Raw genomic sequence first — 25,141 nt, forward strand, 5'->3', positions numbered from 1 at the left:
CCCGAGTATGGTATCATGCTGTGACCAAAGATTCTTAACCTTGGCGGAGCCGTTGAGGCATTTTATAAAATCTCGGGGAACCACTATCACAACGATTCTCAAATAGTGGGAGTTCGTTTTTGGGTTTTCATAAAAATAAGGAAGAAGCTTAAATGTTCTTAAACTAACATTCCTAACGGCTAAGGATATGGCCCCACATCCTGAAGCGGCCCCACAGACTAGGATCGCTGGCGGGCCCCCTACTTAATACTAAGGTTAAAGGCAGTATGACGCTCTATAGTAGCGTTTTCCAAATGGTGTATAGTGTATTCAGTGTATTTTAGCGATTTTTTGTGTTTATGAATACATCCACTAGAATTATGGAGTTGTCGAGTATCAACACATAATAATAAAAATTGCACCACACAGCCACTACTTTCGAAGTAAAATAGCACCGCAGGTGACTTTTTATAAACTATTAGTGCAAATTTGTGTCATGTGTGTCATGTGTGTCATCTCACTTATCTGGTCGACCCGTCACGCCAGATCTCCCTGAGTCCATGCCCTCAGCCTAGACCCTTATCACCCCCACCCTTTGTGTGGGTCACGGCTAGGGATGTAATATGTAAACCGTTAGGATGTCAAAGAGAGTTTTAATGATGTCAATCGGTCAATCAAGGTACTGACAAGTAGGTGACATATTTTTTTTAAATTTAATTAAATTATCATAAGGTATGATATCTGAGTACCTAGTACCCTAGGGTTAATTATTATCGTTTTATGACATAAATAAATTGTCAAAATATATTTTTATTGCATTTTCTTTTAAAAAAAGGTATTTATTGCAATAGTGTAGCGGGATTTTGGCTTTCGGGAATGCGGCCGGTCGGGTTTCAGTCTTCGGGATTTTGGGATTTCGTCCGTCACTCATTATTTTGTTACCGTTGTGTCTATCGCATCTCCAAAATCATCAAAGTTCCTTGCATCACGGAGGCCATATAATTTTCTGTATTCATTGTAATAGGCGAGGCCATGGTCTCTGTCCCGTTGAAAGTCAGTTGCTCTTAAATCAATTCCATACTTCTCTCCCATTATTGGACATGCGAACATTCTATCTGTAATCTATAATTTAAATGGCAGATTAGATTCAGTTATTGCAAAATTAATTATGACAGTGACAGGAATTATGATCTTTTCGAAATATTCAATTTCAGATACAGCAGCATCTAATTAGTATATAAAGCAATTACTGTAACCGTGTCTATATTGGGATGGCCATTTATTTTGCTGGAATGAAATCCACTAGAAATGGCGTATTTCAAAAAAATACTACCTTGTTCTTAGGTCAATAATTATTATAAAATAATCATAATTCGTAGGATGTATTATCAAATTTAATGGTCAAAGACATAGCTTATAATCAGTATCTTTAGAATTATCTTCAAATGTGTTAATCGTGCCCATTTTTTGAATAATAAAATGCCTAATTCTTGTCAAATTTGGGATCAGAGAGATTATAAATATATTTTTTTATCGTAAATATTTCACTATAATAATGTCAACATAAATTTTACTAATGGTTTTACAAATGCGTTTGAAAATAATAAATCTAAAAAATCTTAACACCACTGCACATGGATGTACTGAAATATGACTACTTATATTCTAAAACATTAGAATGAGAGGTTGAAAAGAATACTATTTTATGTAATAAAAATACTTTATGCAGTCATCATAATATATTTAAAATAAATATAAAGGATAACAGGGTTTTAAAATTATATAAATAGATTATCTACAACGTTTAAGCAATGTTCAGGCTTATTCTTAGAAAATACCATACAACCTCCATTTTGACCTTTGTTGGGCTGTATGTTTAACTGATACCTATACCTACCATCTTAAAACCCAATAGTTTACCAATTAATTATGGAATACCTATCTACCTTAGCACTGTTTATTTGTTTTTACTTAGTGGGTAGGTAGGTATATTTAGTGACATTTCTCATTGGCTACTTTCATTAAACTCTCAACACGTTATTTCTGAGTCTATCTTCTATAAGCTGAGTGTGGTCCCCCCCCCTCCCGCTACAGCATTCAGCACTGTATTCTCTTTCGTTCCCTCCCATTGAAAACTTGCAACAGTCGGACGCGATGGCATAATGCTTTCCGTCCGCAAACGACGTGACGTGAACGCCAGTTTATAGAATAAAGACTCTAGGTCCATTGTCTACATCTATAAGTAATTATAATATGGCGTACCTTACTGGGTGTGATATAAATTAGAAGGTACGGCTGTTGAATGTGGAAAAAATTGGGACAAATATAAACACGTGTTAAATAATATGCTATTTTCAACAGTTACGTCTTTATGATAATAATATGCATTCAAGTTAGTCACGTAACTGAAAAGTGGCGTCCACATTATGCCGCTGTTTGCCAGTTGGCAAGTCCAATTGACAAAGCCGAAACGATGTAGACGTGACCGTTGGCATGTGCCATTGTGCCAGCGGTGTGCCAACAGAAATCGCTCGAGTGTCGGTCTCCTTCAAAGAAAGCCAATGAGAACAGAGAGTGGGGACTGCCAACCACTGGTCTCACGCAAACATTGTGCGACTAACTAAATAAATGCCAACACAGATGTAGACGTGTTTACAGCCGCTGGTTTTGCCAATTTGACGTTGCCAACGGCAAACCGCGGCATAGTGTGGATGCGCCTTAACGCAATGTAATATTGAGCGCCGCCGGTGTCCGGTTTGTAACACTTGGGTTTTATGGTCCGACCGCCATAAAAGTTCCCTGCTTCAAAATGTCGGTTCACGGTGAGGTGGCTTTTACATTTTCTATTTATTAATCTGTTATGTGATGCTTACCCATTGAATGTATTAATAGTAGGGATATAAAATATTTATTCCCGTATTTACATTTAATTTAAAATTCAGAATATTAAAAAATTGTTTTTATACCGGATCTTTTTACTTGAGTAATAAGATTTTTACCGTCTTTTATTGTATTAAATTGCTATATAAACAAGAATAAACTTGCTTTTCCCTTCACCACCCGCCACGTCTCCACACCCGTTATGCAGGCGTATACCCTGGCGTATCGAACGTTAGGCACTCTTCACAGTTTTGCCCAGAAGGTGTCCCAGGAGCAACTTCCAAGACCTTGGTTGGCGTGCACTAGTCAGAGTGTGCATAATTCCTACTTCGATAATATAATGTGCCTATTAGTTTTAGTTTTAACAGATTAATAGGATAGAAATTTAAAAAAATGGACCTAGATTATGAAGCAGGGTATTGTATGACGGTTAGGCCATAAAAGTGAAAAAAGCGTGGCGACTATCCACAAAATATATTGAAAGCATGTTAACGTGTCAAACTTTAGTGCATACTATGATACAGATGTAATTATTGAAAACATCATATTCTTTAAGTTTATCCCATTTTTCCACACTCGAGATCCGTACCACGCCCGGTAGGATAAGCCGATTAATTTTGTGTTCCCTGGGTTTAACAATACTAGTTTAGGACACTCTTAGCATTCGTTAAATCAGTATATCACTACAATCAGGCGGATGCAAGAAATAAATAAGTAATACGTAGAACGACAATGACCGAATCCACTATGACCTGTCTGACATAAAATATGGAGAGATCATAAAAACTCAAGAGAGAAAAAATATGTCTGAGAGTTGGAATCCTGGACATTGCGAGCCAAGGACAATAGGTTTAGTTGTAATGCCTGATGTAATATTCATTTAAACCCAACGTACCTGTTCAGCAAAATAGTTGTCAGATGCTTCCATAGGTTGAGTGACCATGCCTATCGTAAGCTGATCAATGGACGCACCATTCTCAAGTATTTGAGGCCTGTTGAAATTCTCATTTATCTGGGTAGAGTATTGATTGACCCGATCCGGTGAATACATGCTGGAATATTCATTAAACAAAGAAACTATTAAATATGCCGTCTAAATGTGCCTGACTCGTGGGAATTGGCTGAAGATAGCTTCTGCCCGTCACATAGCATTATAATCTTTGGCTCGTTGGTTTCAAAATAATTAAATATTATTTTTGTGTAAGGTGAATCGGGGTAAGTGTAACTTTGGGGTAAGTGTAGCTACTTAGATATCTCAGTATCTACTACAAATTGGATGATGCCTTCTATGGAAAGGTGATAGCAAAGTCACTGATTTATAAAAATAATCAGAAATGGTGTCGATACTATGTTTTTTGAGGTGACTACATGGATTATTCTCCAGACGACATTTTGAAGTCGACGAGTGAGTTTTTATGATCGAAAAATGATCGTAATTGAAATATTTTTTTTTATAATAGTAGCTAAGTAGGTAGGTACTCGAAAGAGTTGTTTCAATTTAATACATTTTTAAAATTAGTGCATCTAACATAATATGATAATTAATGTGCATTTTTCCACATGTAAAGATAAACGAAAGACAGATAAAGGAGCTTACGATCAAGGAAAATTACAAAAAACAGTTGAATGTGTAAAAAAACAATTTATTGACAGGATACGAAGCTGCGAGTAAATACGGGATCCACGATCTACAATTATTATTGCTCATGTTTTCGAAAGAAGAGAAGACAGTTTTAGCAGAAGTACAATATTACCCAAAGAGATTGAAACATCTTTGGAAGAAAATTTGCATACGTTGGAAAAGCAATTCTCACAAAAAAGTAGTCCTCGAATTAATTGGACACTATATTAAAGAAAATAATATTAACACACCGTTTAAAAACGAAGTACCCGGACACAATTTGTTTACAGGTTTTATTAAAATAAATAAGTTATCATTTAAATATGATGGCTAAAATTATTAAACATGGAACATGCTTTGTCCACTTATTCTCTGTATGTTGGTTGTCCAAATTCGAAGAAAAATAAAATAAATTGCGGGGCGCGAGTCACACGTCATTTCCGAAGCACCGTTCGCGGCTGACTGAAGCCACTCCGGCTCGCGCCGCTCTACTTTCGTGACTTTATTTTTTTGCTTTCATTACCGCTGTCTATGCGATGTTTCCGTAACAAATCTCACCGGGTGGTCAAGACTAAAGCATGTTCCATGCTAAAAATCGCAAGCCGTAGAATATGTTCGCAAAAAAGTTTGCGATCCTTTTGTAATCAATTGGTAATATAACTTGTCTTATTAAACAGTACAATCATAAACCTGAATTTAAAAGATTGTCCACAAAGGATATATTATAATGTTGACTGTCAACTTGACATAACAAGTTTTTCCCATGATTCTTTAAAAAGTAAACTCGTTAGTGTCATCGGATTTCCGTCAACTACCTACGTTAATTAATAAAAAATACGTCGTTTTTGTTTCGGAACATCACTAGCGCTTCATACATTAGTATGACACACTTACCCCAAAAAAAATGTTTTAGATAATTTTTGTTGAAATTCTATACTGTAGTTTTAACTCAAGACTCAATATCCATTAAATGAAATATTACCTTTCTATGCATGTAATACTTTATGGTTTTGAAGAACTTTTGGAATAAATATGAATTTAGTTACACTTACCCTAATATTGGGGTAAGTGTTACAAACTGACTAGTGATCAAAAACTTAAAAATGTCGTATTATAGTAAGATATACAGTGGGTTCCTTCTGTACATATTAATTGTAATGCTTTTGTAGATCCTACGGTAAAGTTTTCAACTGTTTAAAACACACCTAGACTCACCTTATTTTGACGTAAATTAGGTTAAAATTCTTTTATTATTGAACATGCATATTCTCACTCTGAAGGGAGATCAGGGAGCTTAGGGTACTTCCTCTAGGTGATTGGTGTATGCTGAAATCGTCTTGCTAGGTTCTTTGGGGACATATTGATAACATTGGAGATTGCAGAGAGCGGCGGTGTAATTTATTTTCAATAGCATATCGGTGCACTGGTTATAGCGTATTCGCTAATAAAATACTATAATAATACTACAAATGCCGCTGATGTGTTGAAAAGACGGACACCAAGATTGTTCTCCCTCGATCTCGATCGAAAATTTCATAATAATCTACGGGTATGGTATACGGAGAGCCCGTCTCTCTCTACCTGCGGTCTGAGGCGCCTTATCCCCCTTAACGGCGGGCTTCTTTTACCTCTTTTTTTATAATAAAAGCATTTTTTTTATAATATGCTGTTCTTCGTAGTCAACCGTGCTCATATCTCTATGAATCAGTTCAATAATGATCGGCCTCTTTAGGGTTTCGGAATAGATAAACCGACGGGATAACACTTTTATTGGTGTCAATATGTATGTTAAATAATAAAAAAACAATATACGAAAACACCTCAGATATATACCTACATAAGCACCAGGAAAAATCTTTTTGAAAAAAATTCGACGTCCAGCGGGACTCGAACCCACGTCCACTGGATTCGCGCCAATGTGTTTTACAAATTGAGCCATGTGCGTTCTTTCTAATTACGACGAAATTAACGAGTAGTTTTTACATCTTGAAGGTCCTCAAAAAAGTGTGTTAATTTTTTTTAGTCAGCTTTTGTGTTTTAAATTAAAGTATGAATGATTTTTTCTAGTTGGTGTAATATATCTGAGGTGTTTTCAGATTATGCACTATGTTCAATAAAGAATGTTACATTATTTAATCCTGTGAATTAGGTATTTGTTGAATTAAAAAATCGTTTATTGGATAGTTTTTTGTCTTTTGCGGGTACATTATATATTTTTTCAAATACCAAATGGACCATTACACCAATCACTTTTGACTAGACATGGTGGTTCTAGCTGGTAGGGTTTATGAGCTTGATATGATTACCCGTTCAACATATCCATGTGGCGAAGAAATACAGGTTGCAAACCACATCCTTTCGAAATATCCTAAAATGTGTACAGTAAGGGAAGGAAGGGCTGCTGGTTCAACTAGCTGATTGGCCCATCGGAAAAGGCTAATTTTGGTACATTTAGAAAATCTGCGGCCACACACTGTCAATGTGAAAAATCTCTTCACTTAGATTTATCGGCAGTTTGGTGGATAGGTTATTAAGATAATAAATGTAGGAATGGTTAATGCTTCCGCTTTAAAATCTCAATGAAATTATAGGGCCCTATGTTGTGATCGGTATTGACAGAATAATAAGAGATAGTATACTTTAGTTTTCCAACGATATTTGTGTGAAAAAATCTGAAGGCAGCGTGGGCATGTTCGTTGGACACAGCAGGATTCAAATTTTCATTGTAATCATTGACATATCCCTTGACATCCCTGATGCCATTTTGAAGCATATTGTTCGGACCTGAAACATTTATTATAAATAACGTTATTGAACCAATTTCATTCCTATGATACATGCTGGTATATCGATATAGTGGTCTTTGTGGTGACATGGAAATCGCATGGTCTCATGCTGGTCTGCATTCAACCTACTTAATGATGCGTGAAGATTAACGTCGTATTCTGTGAGAGCTATTTGTTATTCAACGCTTGCTTATCGTGTTTATGGGCGTCAAAAAAATACTAAAATTTCTACTCATTTTTTTCACAGGTACTTATAGCGCCTAAACACGTGCGTAGATTTACTTGCACCGATAGTGTGTATTATAAACTATCGCGATGATAAGTGCTTACAGGTAAAAAGTGCTGACTGTCTCGCTAATCTCATTCTTCAATCAGATCATGAATCCATGCGCATATTCTTCTTTCTTAACGTATTTTTGGAAACCAGTAAGGTGAAATACGTCCTTTTCAAAAATAATTATATACCATGAGAGAAAGCATTGGAGGTGAAAGCTGATGCAATATTATGATATGTCATTGTAATCGTACATTTTAAGATTCTACGGAATTATATTAAATTTCATATCCTGCGGCGCCGTATGTATTTTGTTTTTTTTTCAATAAAACCATATATTTGCCCATACATTTTTAAAATGATTAAACTTCAAATCAAGCATTTTTTACCACGCTTTACGAAGAGTTACATTTAAATTGGACGTATGTGGTTCAGAAAACAGGTGGCCGAATAGCATTGAGATAAAAAAAATGATGCGTTGTTTGTGGACCATTTTATGAGCCCCTACTTTCTAAACTACTTTTGAATCAATTATAATTCTAAGATTTCTAAGTATATATATATATTATATAGATATGATTAGGTATATGTATATTTTACTTCTCTACATATTTTTCTATCTTTCCCTTGTAGTCTACTGGTTTAAAAGATCATCGCAGACTTCATCGTCTATCGAATGCGATCATGCATAGTAAATAAAATCACCGGCATTTGATAATATTGATTCAATTTTTATAATTAGATAAAAAAAAAAAAAAAATTCTGCGATGATCAATGCATAAAATCACCACTTAATATTTAAGTTTTTATTTTATAAGTATTTGGTATGTTTTACTTACCAAGAAAATATGGAAGCCATTCGTAATACGTTATGCGCTGAAAACATGCGATCAGTATGCGACGCGCCTCTTGGTAAAGTCTTTCGTCGTCCCATTTATTTAGGTTTGACAGCGCATTGGCTATGCGGTTATGCTCTCTCAGGAATAGTATCTGCATGATCGTCAGTTGAGGACTCTGATTGCTTCTTGGGTCGCCTGTGAGATAAATGGTCAGATAAATATATTTAATGGCATTAGTATATGTTAAATACTCAAATAGACCCACGCGATATGAAACATTGAAAAGAACCATTATAAAAAGGATTTTAAGTTATACCAACATATTTTTATTTTTCTAAAAATTAATGTTTTTTAAAATAAATTTAAAAAATGTTAAAACTATAAATTAGTCAAAAATCTTTTCATGACAATATAGAAAACTTAATAAACTAAAATTTAATAATAATATGACCATACAATAATATGTAATAATAAGATGAGATACTTTAACAAATTCACATTTTATAACATTTTTTTAAGTTTAGAAAATATTAAGGCAATGCGAAAATATTGTTAATTAGGCACATCTCCTAGTAAAGTCATATACACGGATATTTCTCAATTTCTTGAACTAAGTAAGTGCTGTTGTGCTCACCTGCCATTTTAGATGTGGATAAGTAGGAGATACAGTGACCGGCAAGCTTGACTCGTAACGTGTGCGCACACTTAACTGCAACCTGGAGGGTGGAGCGACATGCGATGCGAGTCGCGTGAAATTTGTTACTAGCGACACCAGCTATTTATAAAATTTTTCATTCCAGCAGTGTGCGAAGATCCATAAGATAATGTGTTTTGTGAATAACAAGTATGTCACATCGACGTATTCGACATGTTGCAAACGAGACGAGTTTAGGTGTGCGAGTTGGATTATTTTTACTTGCGTGACTCGTTCATCCTGCGTAAATCACCCACCTATCTAATAGGCAGCTAAATTTGGTGGATTGTACGATGTGCGGAATCCTGTACAAAATGAGCCAGTTGCTATATGGCAGGGTTGGCGAACATTTTTTCATACGCGTGCCAAAACTTTCTAAATATAGAGCAGTTTTTTATAGGGAAGAAAATAAAAAAGTGGTTTTTATGAATCCTATTAAAAAAAATTCAAAATTACAATTGAGTTCTTGAAATTCTATCTTTCAACGTGTTTCTAGCGGAAGGCATATCTTTTATTTGAATATTTTTTTCATCGTTTTCAATTTTTTTAAAGAAATCGTGGAATGAGTTTAACCACGCATCTTTGATATATTCCCCATAACTGAACGGTTTTCCATTTTCACTCTCTGCCAGAATTACTACTAGTAGCTCTACCAAGTTTTTGTTTCTTATTTGGTACAGCTATTTTTGTGAGTAGCAATGAAATAATTGTATTACTTAGCTTGGTTTTTAGGCACATATTGACTCCAAAATTGCTTCAATCAGATGAGGCAATCTTTCGCTATAGTGGTCTCAAGCATTGTACATTGATCAAAACCAGAGTTTCGTGGTGCGGCTTCCTCCGCTGTCTGATGAGGTCAGTGCGATATTATTGTGTATGATGCATGCAATACGTATGGCTATGTTGTTATTATTTTTTTAATATTCTACATATATTTACTTAGTTGTGAAAGTTTTTCGTACAAAAAATATGTTTTAAAATATTACAGGTAGGAACTTTTTTTCTCTTCAAAATAAAACATTCGCGTGCCATGCAAAATCATCTCGTGTGCCACTGGTGGCACGTGTACCATATGTATATCATCACTGCTATATGGCATCTCCATCTCTAACCCGATTGTATGTTATCGATGGATCCGAAGATTCCGCACAGCACTGTCCCTCAAATGAACCCAATACCCTTTCGATGCTTTTGGTAATGCACCAGGTTTCAAAGCCATACGTCACAGGTGTTATTAGTGTTTTGTAGAAGATGTATTTCGGTTCAATACTTTTTTTATGATTTTACCGAGGCTTTGACTGCGACTCGCTGTCATATCGCCTCTTCTCTTATCGAAGGGGATCCGCCGATCAGGTCCTCACTCCAATTCTATTAAGGGCGGACGTGCTCAGCGTGGGTTAAAATGGAGCTTTTTTCTATTTTCAAAGCATGATCCTGCACAAACCTTAAACGTTGTAGATAATCTATTTGTATAATTTTGAAGCCTTATCATCTTTTATATTTATTTTAAACATTTGATGACTGCATAAAATATTTGTATTACATAAAATAGTATTCTTTTAAACCTCTCGCTCTAATGTTTTAGAATATAGTCATATTTCGGTACATAACTGTGCAGTGGTGTTAAGATTTTTTAAATTTATTAATTTTTTAACGCATTTATAAAACCATTAGTATAATTTATGACGAGATAATTTTAGTAAAATATTTACGATAAAAAATTATATTGATAATCTCTGTGATCCCAAATTTGACAAGAATTAGGCATTTTATTATTCAAAAAATGGGCAAGATTAACACATTTGAAGATAATTCTAAAGATACTCATTATAAGCTATGTCTTTGAACATTTAAGTGTGATAAACATCCTACGAATAACGATTGCTTTATAATAATTATTGACCCAAGAATAAGGTAGTGTTTTTTTGAAATACGCCATTTCTATTGCCATTCTCCAGTGGTTAAGCTACAACATACGGCCGTAGCCGAAATTGACAAACTATAATTGAAGTAGGGAGTAAAATGATGTTAACGCGCGTGTTTGAACATGTATCTAACCGAAAAAAAAATCTTTTTTTTAAACGGTACATTTTTTTACATATGTTATACTAATGGTTTTATAAATGCTTTTAAAAATTAATAAATGTAAAAAATCTTAACACCATTGCACAGTTATGTACCGAAAAATGACTATATTCTAAAACATTAGAGCGAGTGGTTTAAAAGAATACTATTTTATGTAATAAAAATACTTTATGCAGTCATAAAATGTTTAAAATAAATATAAAGGATAATAAGGCTTCAAAATTATATAAATAGATTATCTACAACGTTTAAGGTATGTCCAGGATCATGCTTTAAAAATAGAACAAAAGCTCTATTTTGACCTACGCTGAGCATGTCCCCCCTTTGTTTTGCCAAGCTCTTCCGTCTTACCCACCGCCAGGGCACCTTTTAACTTGTCGACATTCTCAAAGATATCCGCAATTCGCAGCTGTACTCGGTGACGTTCATATTTAGGGCATTTTACTGCTATATGTAAGGAAATATGTATATGTATTCACCGTGAAATGTTTTATCGGAAATATATGGCCGTATATTAAAGACCGTCCAACCTCTTTGGGTCTTATAGTACTACAATGTCCTCCAAAACATCACATTCATCGCAGAGTTGCGAATTGCTTCTTCCCACGAGGACATCAAATCTTTTACCCATTGTGTGCCCTGTTCTTAGCCTGAGTATCAGCTTAGACTCATTCCTCTTCAAATGAGACAAACCATGGCACCAGCCATGCGGATGGCAAAATGGACTTACACCATTCCCCCTTTTCTAGGGATGCCCTATGGTGAAAATCTATCCACATGCTTTGGCACATTTTCTTTATGGCATCATTCGTTCAATACTATGGAACGTAGGACCTTCATTAGACATTAGACCGATGCGCTAGGTACGGTTACTGTTAGACATGCCTTCTGTATAACTACTACTTGTTTATTTTATCTGTATTTCACGTAGACGAAGTCTTGGACTATTGCTAGTGTCGATAACAATAATTAAAAAATAAATAGCCTACCAGTTTTATAACAGACATCCTCATTATTGCGTCTTCCGCAAGGACATTCCTCGTCCTCTCGGGGGGATCTTGGAGGATAGGTTCTCCTATTATTTCGCAATTCAAATGTGAGCATACCCTTGCTGAAATTTCTTAACCCGTTGGCACGTTCATCACTAATCCCATACACATTTGATAGGTCAATAAAAGAGGTTACCAAATTGATCTAGAAATAGAAAATTAATATACATACCAACGCATGAAGTTATTTAACGATTGGGAATAGGGAAAACCAGAGAACCGAGAATAAATGGGAAATGAAATCCTTAACTGGTGTGGAGTAACAGGCAACCGATCTCGAGTGTGGAAATATGGGGTAAAGTGTCAAGAATACGTCATTCTAAGCTTGTCCCTCGTTTTGACAACTGCTCTCGGTTTATGCACTGCCGCTCATTCAATATTGGTGTATTTTAAGGTTGCAACACACACTATAGCCAGTCTATCTATCAGACTTATTAAACGCTGAACAGTCGATCGATATACATAATTATGTAGTGTTGTTCGCAAAGACGTAATACTATCAAATACTAAATGCACAAAGAAAAAATACTAGGTGGCAGCACCACCTGTCACGTTTCTTGCCGATGAAGTCAATAATACTATTTAGTTAACAATCATACTATTTTTATATCACAAGCAAAGCAATACTGGATAACAATCATGGCCCGCACATCCTGAAGCGGACGCCATGCCACGATGTTTAGCGGGCCCTCCAACCTATCACTAAGATTTAGGGCAGTGTTACAATTGTCATTAGTGTTCTCCAAATGGTATTCCGAGGAACTTCAAGAGTCCCGCGTGGTAAAATTAAGCGTATTCCGTATTTTTGAATAATCCACTTGAGTTATTGAGTTGTCAGCACTCGGCATCATAATATATGAAGCATTGATCGCGATCACCTTTTGTGGTACCCAAGTACCAAAATAATGGGAACTGAAATGCCCAACCCGTAAGGCTACGCAAGCAACCGATCTCGAGTAAGGTAAACTTAAACCGCTTGTTCAGAAAACGTCACTCTAAGCTTGTGCGTCGGCCTGACAACTGCTCTCAGTGCTCTCGGTTTTATGTTCATTTAAAATTGAAAATGGCAATCTGTTCAGTAAAAGGTTGTAGTAGTGATACAAATATGAAAAATAAAACAAATAGCGCAACTATATTTCACAAGTAAGCATATTTTTATTGTTATTTTGAATATATATGTCAATATTGTAACATGCATTAAAATTTATTTTACGCGTGGTATTTGACGTTACGCGCAAACAATATTACATGTATTTGGAAAGTAAGACGCACACCATTGTATGCATGTAATACGTGTGTTTTGTTTGAATAACAGGGCCGCATTTCAGACAGGGAATATTAGATAATATTTATTATAATCAATTATAACTGTTTTCGTTTATCATAATGATTTATACAGTTGCATATGCAATATGCATAGGTGCATTTATTTACTGTCAATATTCATTTTAATCATAAAGTGAAGAGATAAACACACTAATCACATAGTACAAAGTTTAACGATTTCAAATATTTTGTGAATAATTAATGATATTATACTATTGACTTTTGGCATAACAGATTTCCACGGGACCAAGTACGGCGTACGACTTGGACTTGGAACTCATCATCAGGGATGGAAGGCCAGTGGCTTTCGCACTGCACCACGAGAGCCGCCGATTATGAATTTAAAAAAAAAGGAACACATGGCTAGCTATATTATTCCAAATTTTAAAACTACGTCGACATACCTAATCTCCATCGGCATTTTGACATAGCCATGATCTTTTTATCATTCCAAATAAGTACCTTGTTTTGGATACCCATCTCAACCACCATAAGCACACACAAAACCTTGTAATTGCTGACTATCACTTTATTTTGAAGTCATTAAATGTTTCAGTTATGAATTATTGCTCACCGTTAATGTATTGTGTACCTACCTATATTTAGTCGGAAGAGAAGTGATAATGCCATCTTTAGAGAGATCTTCCATTATACATGCGACAGAATAGTCAAAAAACTTGATATTTGGTTTTTTCTCCCGGTTTCGATTGAATAAATCGTGTATAATATTTTCTTATTTATGTCCGTACCGTCGTTTTTCATATTTTTATACGAAAAATGAATAGCGTGTAAATAGATCTAGAGCTTCCAACCCTGTTTTTACTGAAACCTACTAACTGGGTAACCGCGGATATGTAAACTAACCGAAAACCGGGTAAAATTATTAGTAGGTATATGAACAACAACAAAAAAGGTGACCCTCTAAGCTGCGACAATTACCGAGGCATTACGCTACTCAGTGTTCCGGGAAAGATTTTGGCAAACATCCTCTTGATGAGGATAAGGGACCCAATAATGCACGTCCTCAGGAAAAACCAAGCCGGGTTTATACCTGGTCGAGCGTGTGCAGACCAAATCCACAACCTTCGATGTCTTCTCCAGCAGAGCCATGAGCTGAACAGTCCGATGGCCTGCTGCTTTGTGGATTATGAGAAGGCTTACGACAGTCCGCACCGCCCCTCCCTCTGGACGATACTGGGAGCATACGGGATCCCTCCCAAGATCATTGCCATAATCAAAAGCCTGCACGAGAATAGCGAATGCTGTGTCAGAATTGGAGACACTGTCACGGAATGGTTCGGGGTCACGACCGGAGTCAGACAGGGTTGTGTCCTTGCACCGTTTCTCTTCATCATTCTCTTTGACTTCATACTACGGAAGTCAATACCACCCGACCGAGGCATACCTGTTACCCCCACGGTGAAGCTATGCGACCTAGAATACGCCAATGACGCTGTCTTATTCGACAACTCAATCGAGGGCATTCAAGAGACAATCGACAGGTTGCATAACAACTCCTCTCGCGTTGGTTTGAAAATCAACGCGAAGAAAACCAATGTCTTGTGTAATAGCACCTGTCCTGATCCAGATTACCCTCTGATTAGCTACGGACAAAACATCGAGAGCGTCGACAGCTTCAAGTACCTGGGGGTACACATCACGGAAGATGGCATTTTGCAGAAAGCTGGCTGGAGCAACATTCAACTCGATGCGGAATGTCTGGGACTCACGATTGTACTCGGTCAAAACCAAATGCCGCCTATTCGACGCTTGCATTCTGACGGTGCTGCTTTACGGTAGTGAATCATGGCACCTTACGAAGGCTCAGAGCAACCGTATACTGAGCTTCGAAAACAGATGTTTGCGACGAATACTGGGTGTGCGGTGGTATGACTTTAGGAGCAACGAGGAGATAAGAGAACGCACCAAGCAGCCTCTCATCACGCTGAAAGTGAAGAGGCGACGTTGGACCTGGCTCGGCCACGTGCTGCGGATGCCAGAAGAGAACTTCAACCTGGCTTGCCTGTTCTTCAAGCCGACCAGATTCCGGCGTTCTAGAAGGCCGCTAAATACAATATACAGAGTGTATACGGCGGAGCTACGGGATGCTGGTTTGACCTGGAACGAAGCAAGAAGACTCGCGAGCGACAGGGATTCTTGGAGGCGCCGCGTGGTGTCCATATGCTCCAGTTAAGGGGCGGATATGGCAAAAGAAGAAGAAGAACAACTAAAGAAACAAACAGCGAAAATAGCGTGTGAAAGCTTTTTCATAAACGTCGCGTCGTAACAAATAATCAACAACTCATTCTTACACTCAAGTAATAAAATCGCCTGCTTAAATTACTTTATTACTTACTTACCCTTTAAATATGGCTTACTTTATTGTTATTGATATAGTGTTAGTCAAATTCCATAGAATAAATAATAGCGCGGCGGTCTTTAAGGATTACGCGTGGCTCAGATATCCCACGGCAAATCTGTGGGATATCGACAACTGCATTGGGTTTTTTGCTTAATCCCCTAAATTGAGTAGGTACACGTCTTGTCTTGCCCGTAAATATTTTTTTTTGTATAAAAATATATTGTAAATAAGCAACCTAACCGCTAACCGGATAGTAAGTAATTTTCCTCAGGTTAATAATAATTGGAAGCCCTACATGGGTGACATCATTTTTGTTTATTAGATTGATTTTTTCAACCCACACCATTAATAAAATGTGTATTTGATGGATGACAGTAAGTTAGGTAAGACACAAATGTATACTTTCTGTTAATATATTATTATAAATGCGATTAATGTTATACCTATTTAGAATTACCTGTTGTATGTAAATATTGCTGTACTTATCTTATTATTACCTAATCTTAAATATTATGAGACGTATAAGTTGAATGGGATTTTTACAATTATATTTAATATTTTTCATAATTATTCTGTACAATGTGTTATTTATGTTCATTCATTTCATATACATATACTTTCTACAAAATCCAATTAATATCCTTTTTTCAATTTCTAGAAGGTGTATTCCTAACTATTGTGTGTGAAATTAATAAGTATGTATGCTAATTTAAAACGCGTTAAAACACTAATATTAGTAATATGTAAGTATTTAAAATAAGTTTCGTATTAAATCTTTCTAATGAAAAGAAGTCATCAATAATGCGGCTCTGTGCGTGCTGCGAAGGTCATTTTTTGTGCGTCCACACATTTACTCACACTTCTAAAATCCTGCTTCACTTTGAAACGTCAGAGTTATATTTTTTTTTTGTGCATGCAACCCTTCACATTGTAATTTTTATTAGTCAGGAAACACACTAAAATAATTATAAAATGAAATTTTACACGTGAATTATCATTTAATTTTACCAATTAGCATATCACCTCAAATTGCATCACACAGCCACTTTTTTGAAATGTTAATATCCTTTAAGTAAAATAGCACCGCAGGAGATTTTTTTGCTATTATAGCAAATTTGTGGTCTGTGTATATCTCACTTAACAAGTTGACCCGCCACGCGGGGGCCCTAATCCCGCCCCTCAAGGCTAGAGCCTTTTCAGCCACCCTTTGTGGGAATGGGAGGATTTGGCGCCGCGAACTGGCCGCGAACGATTGGCCACCGCTAATTGGCCGCCGGTATAATTGGACTGGATTAGACGCCACACGATTGAATTAAATGCGCAAAAGAATATACGTACATAACGATTTGGTGGAGTGAGTAGGCAAGTCAGTTTAATATGCTTCTATCTACTCAGTAGTTGTACCTTATACACTTATTATACACATTTTTAATACAGATTGAGAATAATTATTATGCCTTATGAAATTTATAAAAAGAAAATAATTCTTGCCTCGTTAGAGCTTAAAGATGTACATAATTAATTAATTTATTGTGTATACATGGGTACTTATTTATATTTACAACAAATATCAAAAATATAGTTAGATGTTAGAATGAAAATAACATTATATTTCAGCGTTTTCTCGACTTTTAGTTACGCCATTTATAACTCAAGAACGGCTTGACCGATTTTTATAATCTTTGATTTTTTGGATTTGTCTCCGACCCGAATAGCAGAATAACTATTAAAACAATGGATACATCATGGAAAAGATATATTATGAAGAAAATTCATTTTCTCATAAATTTTGTATGGAACGGCTTTTGACTGATTTCGATGAATTTGAACGATGAACCTCGCGCATTCGAAAAGTAAGAAAATCACAAAAAATTTAAATCCGTATACAACGCCATCTCTGATACATGACAGAAACAATAAACAAGAAACAAACAAACAAAAGAAAGAATGATAGTCGAAATGTCTAACTGTCAATGGTGTAGTGTGCCCAACATTTCGTGCTTCATGTCAACAGCTCGATTTGCTTGAAAACGATACTCATTGGGATATGACAATCGCTGAAGCAATTGTTTCTGCATCTCCAAGTCAGACACGCACATTATTTCCTATAATTATTTCGACATGCTTCCATCGAATCCACCTGAACTGTGGAACAAGTACAAGGGTGACATGTCAGAAGATATTTTACATCGAATTCGTGTCAGTTCAGGGAATCCCGATTTCGAGGTGAATGAGGAGATACATAACCAGGCTTTGCTTTTGATAGAATACATGTGTTACCTCATGTGCGGCAGTTTGTTAGTCTAGTTAGGAATGCCAACGCCACATCGTGGAATGAACGACGCTTTCAATCGAGAATTGGAACGTAAACGTGAATATGATCGAGATGCATGATGCATTGAACCAATCAGTTCGAACCAATGTACCACTGTTGAACCCCCAACAGAAAGAAGTATACGATACTTTAATGAAGGCAATTGATGATGGAAATGGTGACTTATTTTTCCTCGACGCACCCGGTGGAACTGGGAAGACATTCCTCATGTCATTGATTTTGGCTGTTGTTCATGCGAGATCCGACAATGCTGTAGCAGTTGCTTCTTCTGGGATAGCGTCCACGTTGCTAGAAGGATGCCGAACGTCTCATTCAACGTTGAAATTGCCCTTAAACCTTCAAACGACTGAAAAACCGACATGCAACATTGCGAAACACTCAGTAATGGCCAAAGTTTTGGCAGCAAGTAAAATCATCACCTGGGATGAATGCACAATGGCGCATTGAAAGCACTCAATCGAAATATGAAAGATCTGCGCAATGACTCAAGAAGTTTTGGAGGCGCAATGATTCTACCATCTGGCAATTTCCGCCAAACACTACCAGTCATTCCAAGATCGACCGCTGCCGATGAAATAAATGCTTGCCTCAAATCATCGACTCTGTGGCGCTATGTGAAGAAACTTCAGCTGACGACAAACATGCGAGTTGCATTGCTAAACGATCCATCTGCCGAAAACTGCCGTGTTCCTGTCGATAAATCGAACGGATTGATTTTGTTTCCACTGAATTTTTGCAATTTCGTCTCAACTAAGGACGAACTCGTCAACAAAGTGTTCCCGAACATCATTGCTAACCACAAAAATCACAATTGGTTGAGTGAACGAGCATTCTTGCGGCAAAGAACAAAGATGTGGATCACTTAAACTTCACAATTCAAAATCAAATCGTTGGTCCACTGTATTCCTTCAAATCTATCGACTGTGTAACAAACGAAGACGAAGCAACCAACTATTCAACTGAATTTTTAAATTTCTTTTATTTTGTTAACTGTCAATTCATGGTGGAACTGCATTGTATTGTTGTTTTTATTTAATAAAACGCAATTTTTGAATAAGGATTATTCCTTATTCAAAAATTGCTATACTATGCTCCTTACTACAAAAAAATTGCGTTGAATTTTTAAACTCATCGGATCTGCCTGGCTTGCCACCGCACAATTTACAACTGAAGGTTGGCTCGGTAGTCATCATGTTTTGAAATCTTAACCAACCAAAACTATGTAACGGAACGCGTTTGGTGGTGAGAAAACTCATGGGCAATGTGATTCACGCGACGATAATCAAAGGAATGTTCAAAGGTGAGAAGTTCTCATTCCGAGAATTTCGATGATCCCAACCGATATGCCATTCGAGTTTAAACGAATTCAATTTCCAATTCGTTTTGCATTCGGCATGACGATCAAGAAATTACAAGGCCAATCCTTGAGTGTTTGTAGAGTGAAACTATAAAATTAATGTTTCTCTCACGGTCAATATTGTACATAGCATGTTCATGTGTTGGCAAACCATCTGCTTTGTTCGTTTTCACACTTGACAACAAAATGAAAAATATCGTATATCACAAGGTGCTTCAATGAAGGGAATCGGCCCGAGTGCAACCCATCCAGCAGATAGTTTAACAGAAAGTAGTGCAACAATGCTACGCGAATCATTTCGATTCGCTTTAATAAAGCAAATGCCTTGCTGCCACATGAATTACATTCTTTTTTTTTCTTTTGACCATGTCCGATCCTAATAAGATCATATGGGCCTCCACAGAGTGGAGGTTTGTATTAACAGATTTTATTTTTACGAGAAATGGATGTCAACCACTTGATCAACCTATTAGGACCATACTCTGACTCATGCACAAATTGAAAAACAATATGTAAACTTGCCAGACCCAGGATTCAAACCTGGGACCCTCGACACTATAGACCGGCGCTTAATCCACACTGTCATCGTGGGTGTACAGTGTGTACAGTTCTATGTAATTAAAATACTTTTCATTTTGATTTGATTTTTGCACATTTGTACATGTATAAGATTTTTATGCATAAATACGTATTTTAAGATATTATGAAATTACGAACAAAATATTAAGTAAGTTATCTGGTAAGTATAATTGTTTCAGTAGCTTGATTGATAAACTACTTACTTACTTGACAGGTACCTACCTACGCAATTTTATAACATTGATTTTTATTGAGAATTATTATGCCTTACGATGTTTATTAAAATAAAGGAAGTTTTAAATATTTTACAAATCAATCAATATTTGCGTGATTTTAAATTAAATTTACAACACATATTTGATTCTTTCAGCGTCTTCTAGGTTTGAAACAGTACAATTTAAACGTATGTATAAATAAAAAAGTATCTTCAATATGATATTTATGTATTTATCTATTTAAGAAAACAGAACATTGTGGACATAACAAATCTAAATTCAAGACGTTCACAACATGAGACATTACTTATAACAAATATTACCCTCACAAAAGAGAAGAAGAGAATATAATATTGATATCTCCACGTTTTACGTGTATGGAGGACCCCTTTAAGGTAAAGTTCGAGCGAAGCTATATATGTCACATTCATGTTTCACATAGTCCGCTAAGCCAAATGTCCGTCTATCGCCGCTCGATCAAATAAAATGCTCTGTACTTTTATTTATTAACTAAAAATGTAAAAATTACTAGATGATTGAGATAAAGGTTGATCACGCAGGATTGATATTTATAGTCGTAATTCGGAACAAAATATATGGAGTACGTATTTAAAGGATACATAGAGAAATAATTTTAGTTTTAAAACGATAGCGTAACGCGAAAGGATATTTTTGAAACCTTTACCTGGGGCAATGTGTAAGGAAGCGGTTAGTCCAAATTCCAAAGTATACCTGTAGCGAAAAGAAACGCCAGGTGTAACCAAGGGCTGCAAAGCAAATTTGAAACGAAATAAGAATAATTTAAGCCGATTAAACATTGCCGGTTTACCTTCATTTCTGGGGGCACAAAAATTTTACAAGTGAATTGTTTAATATGTTACTTAGATAAAAAAGTGGCGACATGTTAAAATGAGGTCACTCATCATAAAAATAATCGCTCGAGTTCGAGAGTTTTAATTGCTTTTATCGTTTTAGGGATTGTATTTCACTTACATGTTGATGTCGACGCTTGTTTCAAGGAGCGTCGCTATTTAGTCAAAGAACGAGAAACTCACTTAATGGTTCATTAATAATAAAATTCACATACCAGTTGATTTTAATACTAAGTGCTACGTAGGTAGGTAGGTACTGAAATTTAGTGATATCGACTATGTATTTTTTACTTTTTATTTTCCCGTGTAGGTAGAGATTGCCAATCAATTGGAGCAAATGTCTAGCACTTATTTTGATTACTTATTGATTAACTATTTTGTGACATTTTTTACAGAATCAAACTAATAGTATTTCTCGGTCTTGACCATTTTTTCCACGTATTTGTGTGAAAGTATTTTTTCTATATTGCATCATGTACATTCAAAGACTAGACATAGGTTGACAAAGGAAGGGTCAGCACCATGTATTTATTTTGCAATCAATGACATTTATCAGCTTGATATAAAAAGTCTTGAAATTAACATGAAACAAAAAACTTTAAACAAAAATTAGTGTGAACATACGTTATCTTAAAAACGCTTCAGAAAAAATGTATAATAACCAATAGAAAAAATCTTTTTGAAAAAAGTAAGAAACGCCGCAGGATCGAACCTGCATCTCTCGAGTATCGCTCCCGCCACGCATAGATAGTGGTAGGATACCCAAGAGATGCAGGTTTGATCCTGCGGGGTGTCTTACTTTTTTCACAAAAGATTTTTTTCTATTGGTTATAATATATTTTCTCAGAAAGTGTTTTTCAAAATTATGTATGTTCAATAATCAGAATGGTTCATTCTTAAATCAATCTTGTGAATTATTCGTTGAATAAAAGAAATAGTTAATTATAAATTATTCATTATCACTTTCTTATGCTTCTCGTTTGACAACTTTACTATATAATTTTTTATTAAGTCAGTGTGCTGGGTGACATCATTTGACAGCAATATTTTAGAAAAGGATAGCATCTTAGACTATAGATACATCTAGACGCCATCCGTTGCATTGCTAAATGAAGCCGCGTGCCTTGCGCTTGGTTTGTGGGCGAGCGAACGCATTCGTCTACAAATTTTCGAGACCATAGACCATTTCGCTAGTGCTCGCCCAAAGTGCTCGCACTAGACGCTCAGAATAGTATTTTTAAGCGGTCAAAATGCAACCATTAGGTAAAGATATCCATAAGTTAAGTTATTTTAAAGAAACACTAGGTCACTGATATTAAAATATATAATAAAATACAAATAAATTATCACGAACATGTATCAACTTACCTATGAAACGTAATACCATCTTCTTGCTTATCAGTACGGCTACCACATTTTAAGACAACACACAAAACTATTCTACTTAATTAGCTAAAAATATTTACCATTGACTTTATGTTTAACACAAAAAATATCAATTTTAGCAACTCGAGCTCGCAAGTTATCGACGCTATGTGAAGCGTTTCGCCCCGATTTGATGGTGATACTTTTGGAAATTTTTTCAGAAGCGTTTTCCAAATTATGTATCTTCAATACTTATAATTAAGTTATAATATTACATTCTTAAATCTTGTGAATTATTCGTTGAATAAAAAATTAGTTTAAGTATTAAAAATTAAGTACTTAGTGTGTTATTAAATGTTTTTGTATTTTCTTATTTTCTTTCATTTTTGTGTATAATTTTTTATATATTCAATAAACGGTATAGGTAGTTACCAATTTACCTAATTGCTTTTTTTAATATTCAGTAAATATGATTTAGAAGAGTATAATATCGATACTATAATCGGTGCAAAGTCCTATAATTTCATAATATAGGATTTTCTTTTGAAAAATATTTTTTTTTTGTTTTGAAACAGATATTCTCAATTCGCTGTATTTTTTCTTTTGACAGAACATGTAAAAAGAGACTGACTCTCAAATCTTCCGTTAATTTTTCTGAAAAACAACGCGTACGTGCTATAAAGGAGTGGTTTCCAAACTTCATATTACTAAACCTCCCTTAAAAAAATCTAATCTTGGCGCCCCACCCCTTTATTTCATTAAATAATACAGACACTTTTTTAAATATTCAACAATACCAATACAAAAATGAAAAAAATATATTAAAATAGACAAGGTACTACCTACTTCTGTATATTATATCGATTATTTATTTTAATAGTTTCTATACTAAGTCTATCCATTGTAGGAAAATAAATAAATTTTATGATTTTTAATTTTAAAACAATGTATTTTTATATTATTTTATTGACAAACTCTTATAGTTCATAAAATATTTACTTGATTGATAATATTTTAATTCAAAACAAAACATAGTGATCAACCAAACACTGTGATACCTAAATTACGAAGTAGGTACCTACCTATGTAACACAAAATTACCAAGAACTTATCACCGAAGCTAAGGTTCTGTAGACAACGTTTGTAAATAAATCAATATTTTTTGTTTATAGATATACTAAACAATTACGTAGCTTCATTTTATGGCCCTCAGACGAAAATTAATAAAAATGTCAATAAATTAACAGGAGACAAAGTTTTGATGTAAGTAGGTATAGGAATTTGGCGAAGGCGCCGAAAATATTATTAAACATTCGATTGTTAAAATATCGCATGACGTAAGACTTATTAGGTATATTGTTTATTTCGTAGATAATTCATTTCTGTAACTGATTCTTTAAATTTTAAATATAAATATTGTAACTTCCTTCGCTTAGCTTAGAAAGCTCAATTAGCTTCTACTAGATATTACATTTATCATGCAAATTATTTTGTTAATGGGAAACCAATATTGGAATTTTAATAGATGGTTTTTTACAAGTTTTTTCATTAATTTGGTTAGTTTTATTTTTCAATAATGGTTTTAGTGGAATTAAGTTTAATTTGGTAAATATACTGAGTGACGTCCCTAGACAAAATGCCGCCCCATAGGCAGCGTCAAAATCACCCCATTATACAGTATTTTTTATTATCATTTCATGACTTCAATATCTAAGAAATACATTATTAACAAAATATAAAAACTTACTAAAGGTTCAAATAGACTATATGACGATCGGGCACATATATGCTAAGAGCGTTTTAGTGTCTATGATCAAATCTATGCCATTCCAACATTTATACATACATATTGTATGACAGCTATGACATCGTATTTACACTCTGTGACACCCTATGACACAGGACGCCAACATAAGAAACGGGTTTTTCGACATATATATGACCAATCATCATAGAGTGTATTTGAAGCATAACCAAAATTTATTTTAAATGGCATCTCTATTTCAATAGACAATATTGCGAGTCCACGGTTTCAGATACATTTAAAAATATACCTGACAACTTTCAAAACTTGCGAATGGCTGGCAAAAATATTTGGATACATTATTTAGGTACCTACCTATAATTCGCAAATCTGCACTTGTCATTGCTGGCTATCAAGGAGTGATTTTCAAAGACAACGGAAGTAAAATAGACAATTGCGAACCCGACGAAAAAAATACAGCCCTGTTAAACCGTTTATGATAATTAATAGGTACCTATTCCTATATATTTATTGATTCTCCTCGATTTGCCGCCCTTCGAGTAACTGCCGCCCCCAAGCGACGCTCAATCTGCCTACCCCCATGGGACGTCACTGATCAGCTTATCACTTATTACATTTGTAAAATACAAGTGGAATCAAAAATCAACGAAGCACTAAATAATATGTGTCCAAGCGTGGGATCATTAAAACCAATTGCACCATAACCCATAATAATCCTCATACATAAAATTATTATCACGCGCATAATAAAAATGGAA

At 35.2% G+C, this 25,141-nt stretch overlaps 1 protein-coding gene across 1 annotated transcript in view; it reads right to left on the minus strand.

Annotated features, from left to right (window-relative positions):
• Positions 1–25,141, minus strand: part of LOC147073291 (peroxidase-like) — a 56,027-nt gene that overhangs the window by 9,150 nt on the left and 21,736 nt on the right. Inside the window, exons 4-8 of the mRNA XM_085945398.1 lie at positions 12,148–12,352; positions 8,380–8,574; positions 7,120–7,264; positions 3,755–3,911; positions 922–1,101 (exon numbers count right to left, since the gene is read on the minus strand). Of these exons, the coding sequence (XP_085801524.1) occupies positions 922–1,101; positions 3,755–3,911; positions 7,120–7,264; positions 8,380–8,574; positions 12,148–12,352 (882 nt within the window). The remainder of the gene's footprint in view (positions 1–921; positions 1,102–3,754; positions 3,912–7,119; positions 7,265–8,379; positions 8,575–12,147; positions 12,353–25,141) is intronic.

This window comes from Rhyacophila brunnea, unplaced genomic scaffold (genome assembly GCF_057557595.1).
Source record: "Rhyacophila brunnea isolate RB1 unplaced genomic scaffold, BYU_Rbru_1.0 scaffold_18, whole genome shotgun sequence".
NCBI classification, from domain to species: Eukaryota; Metazoa; Arthropoda; class Insecta; order Trichoptera; family Rhyacophilidae; genus Rhyacophila; species Rhyacophila brunnea.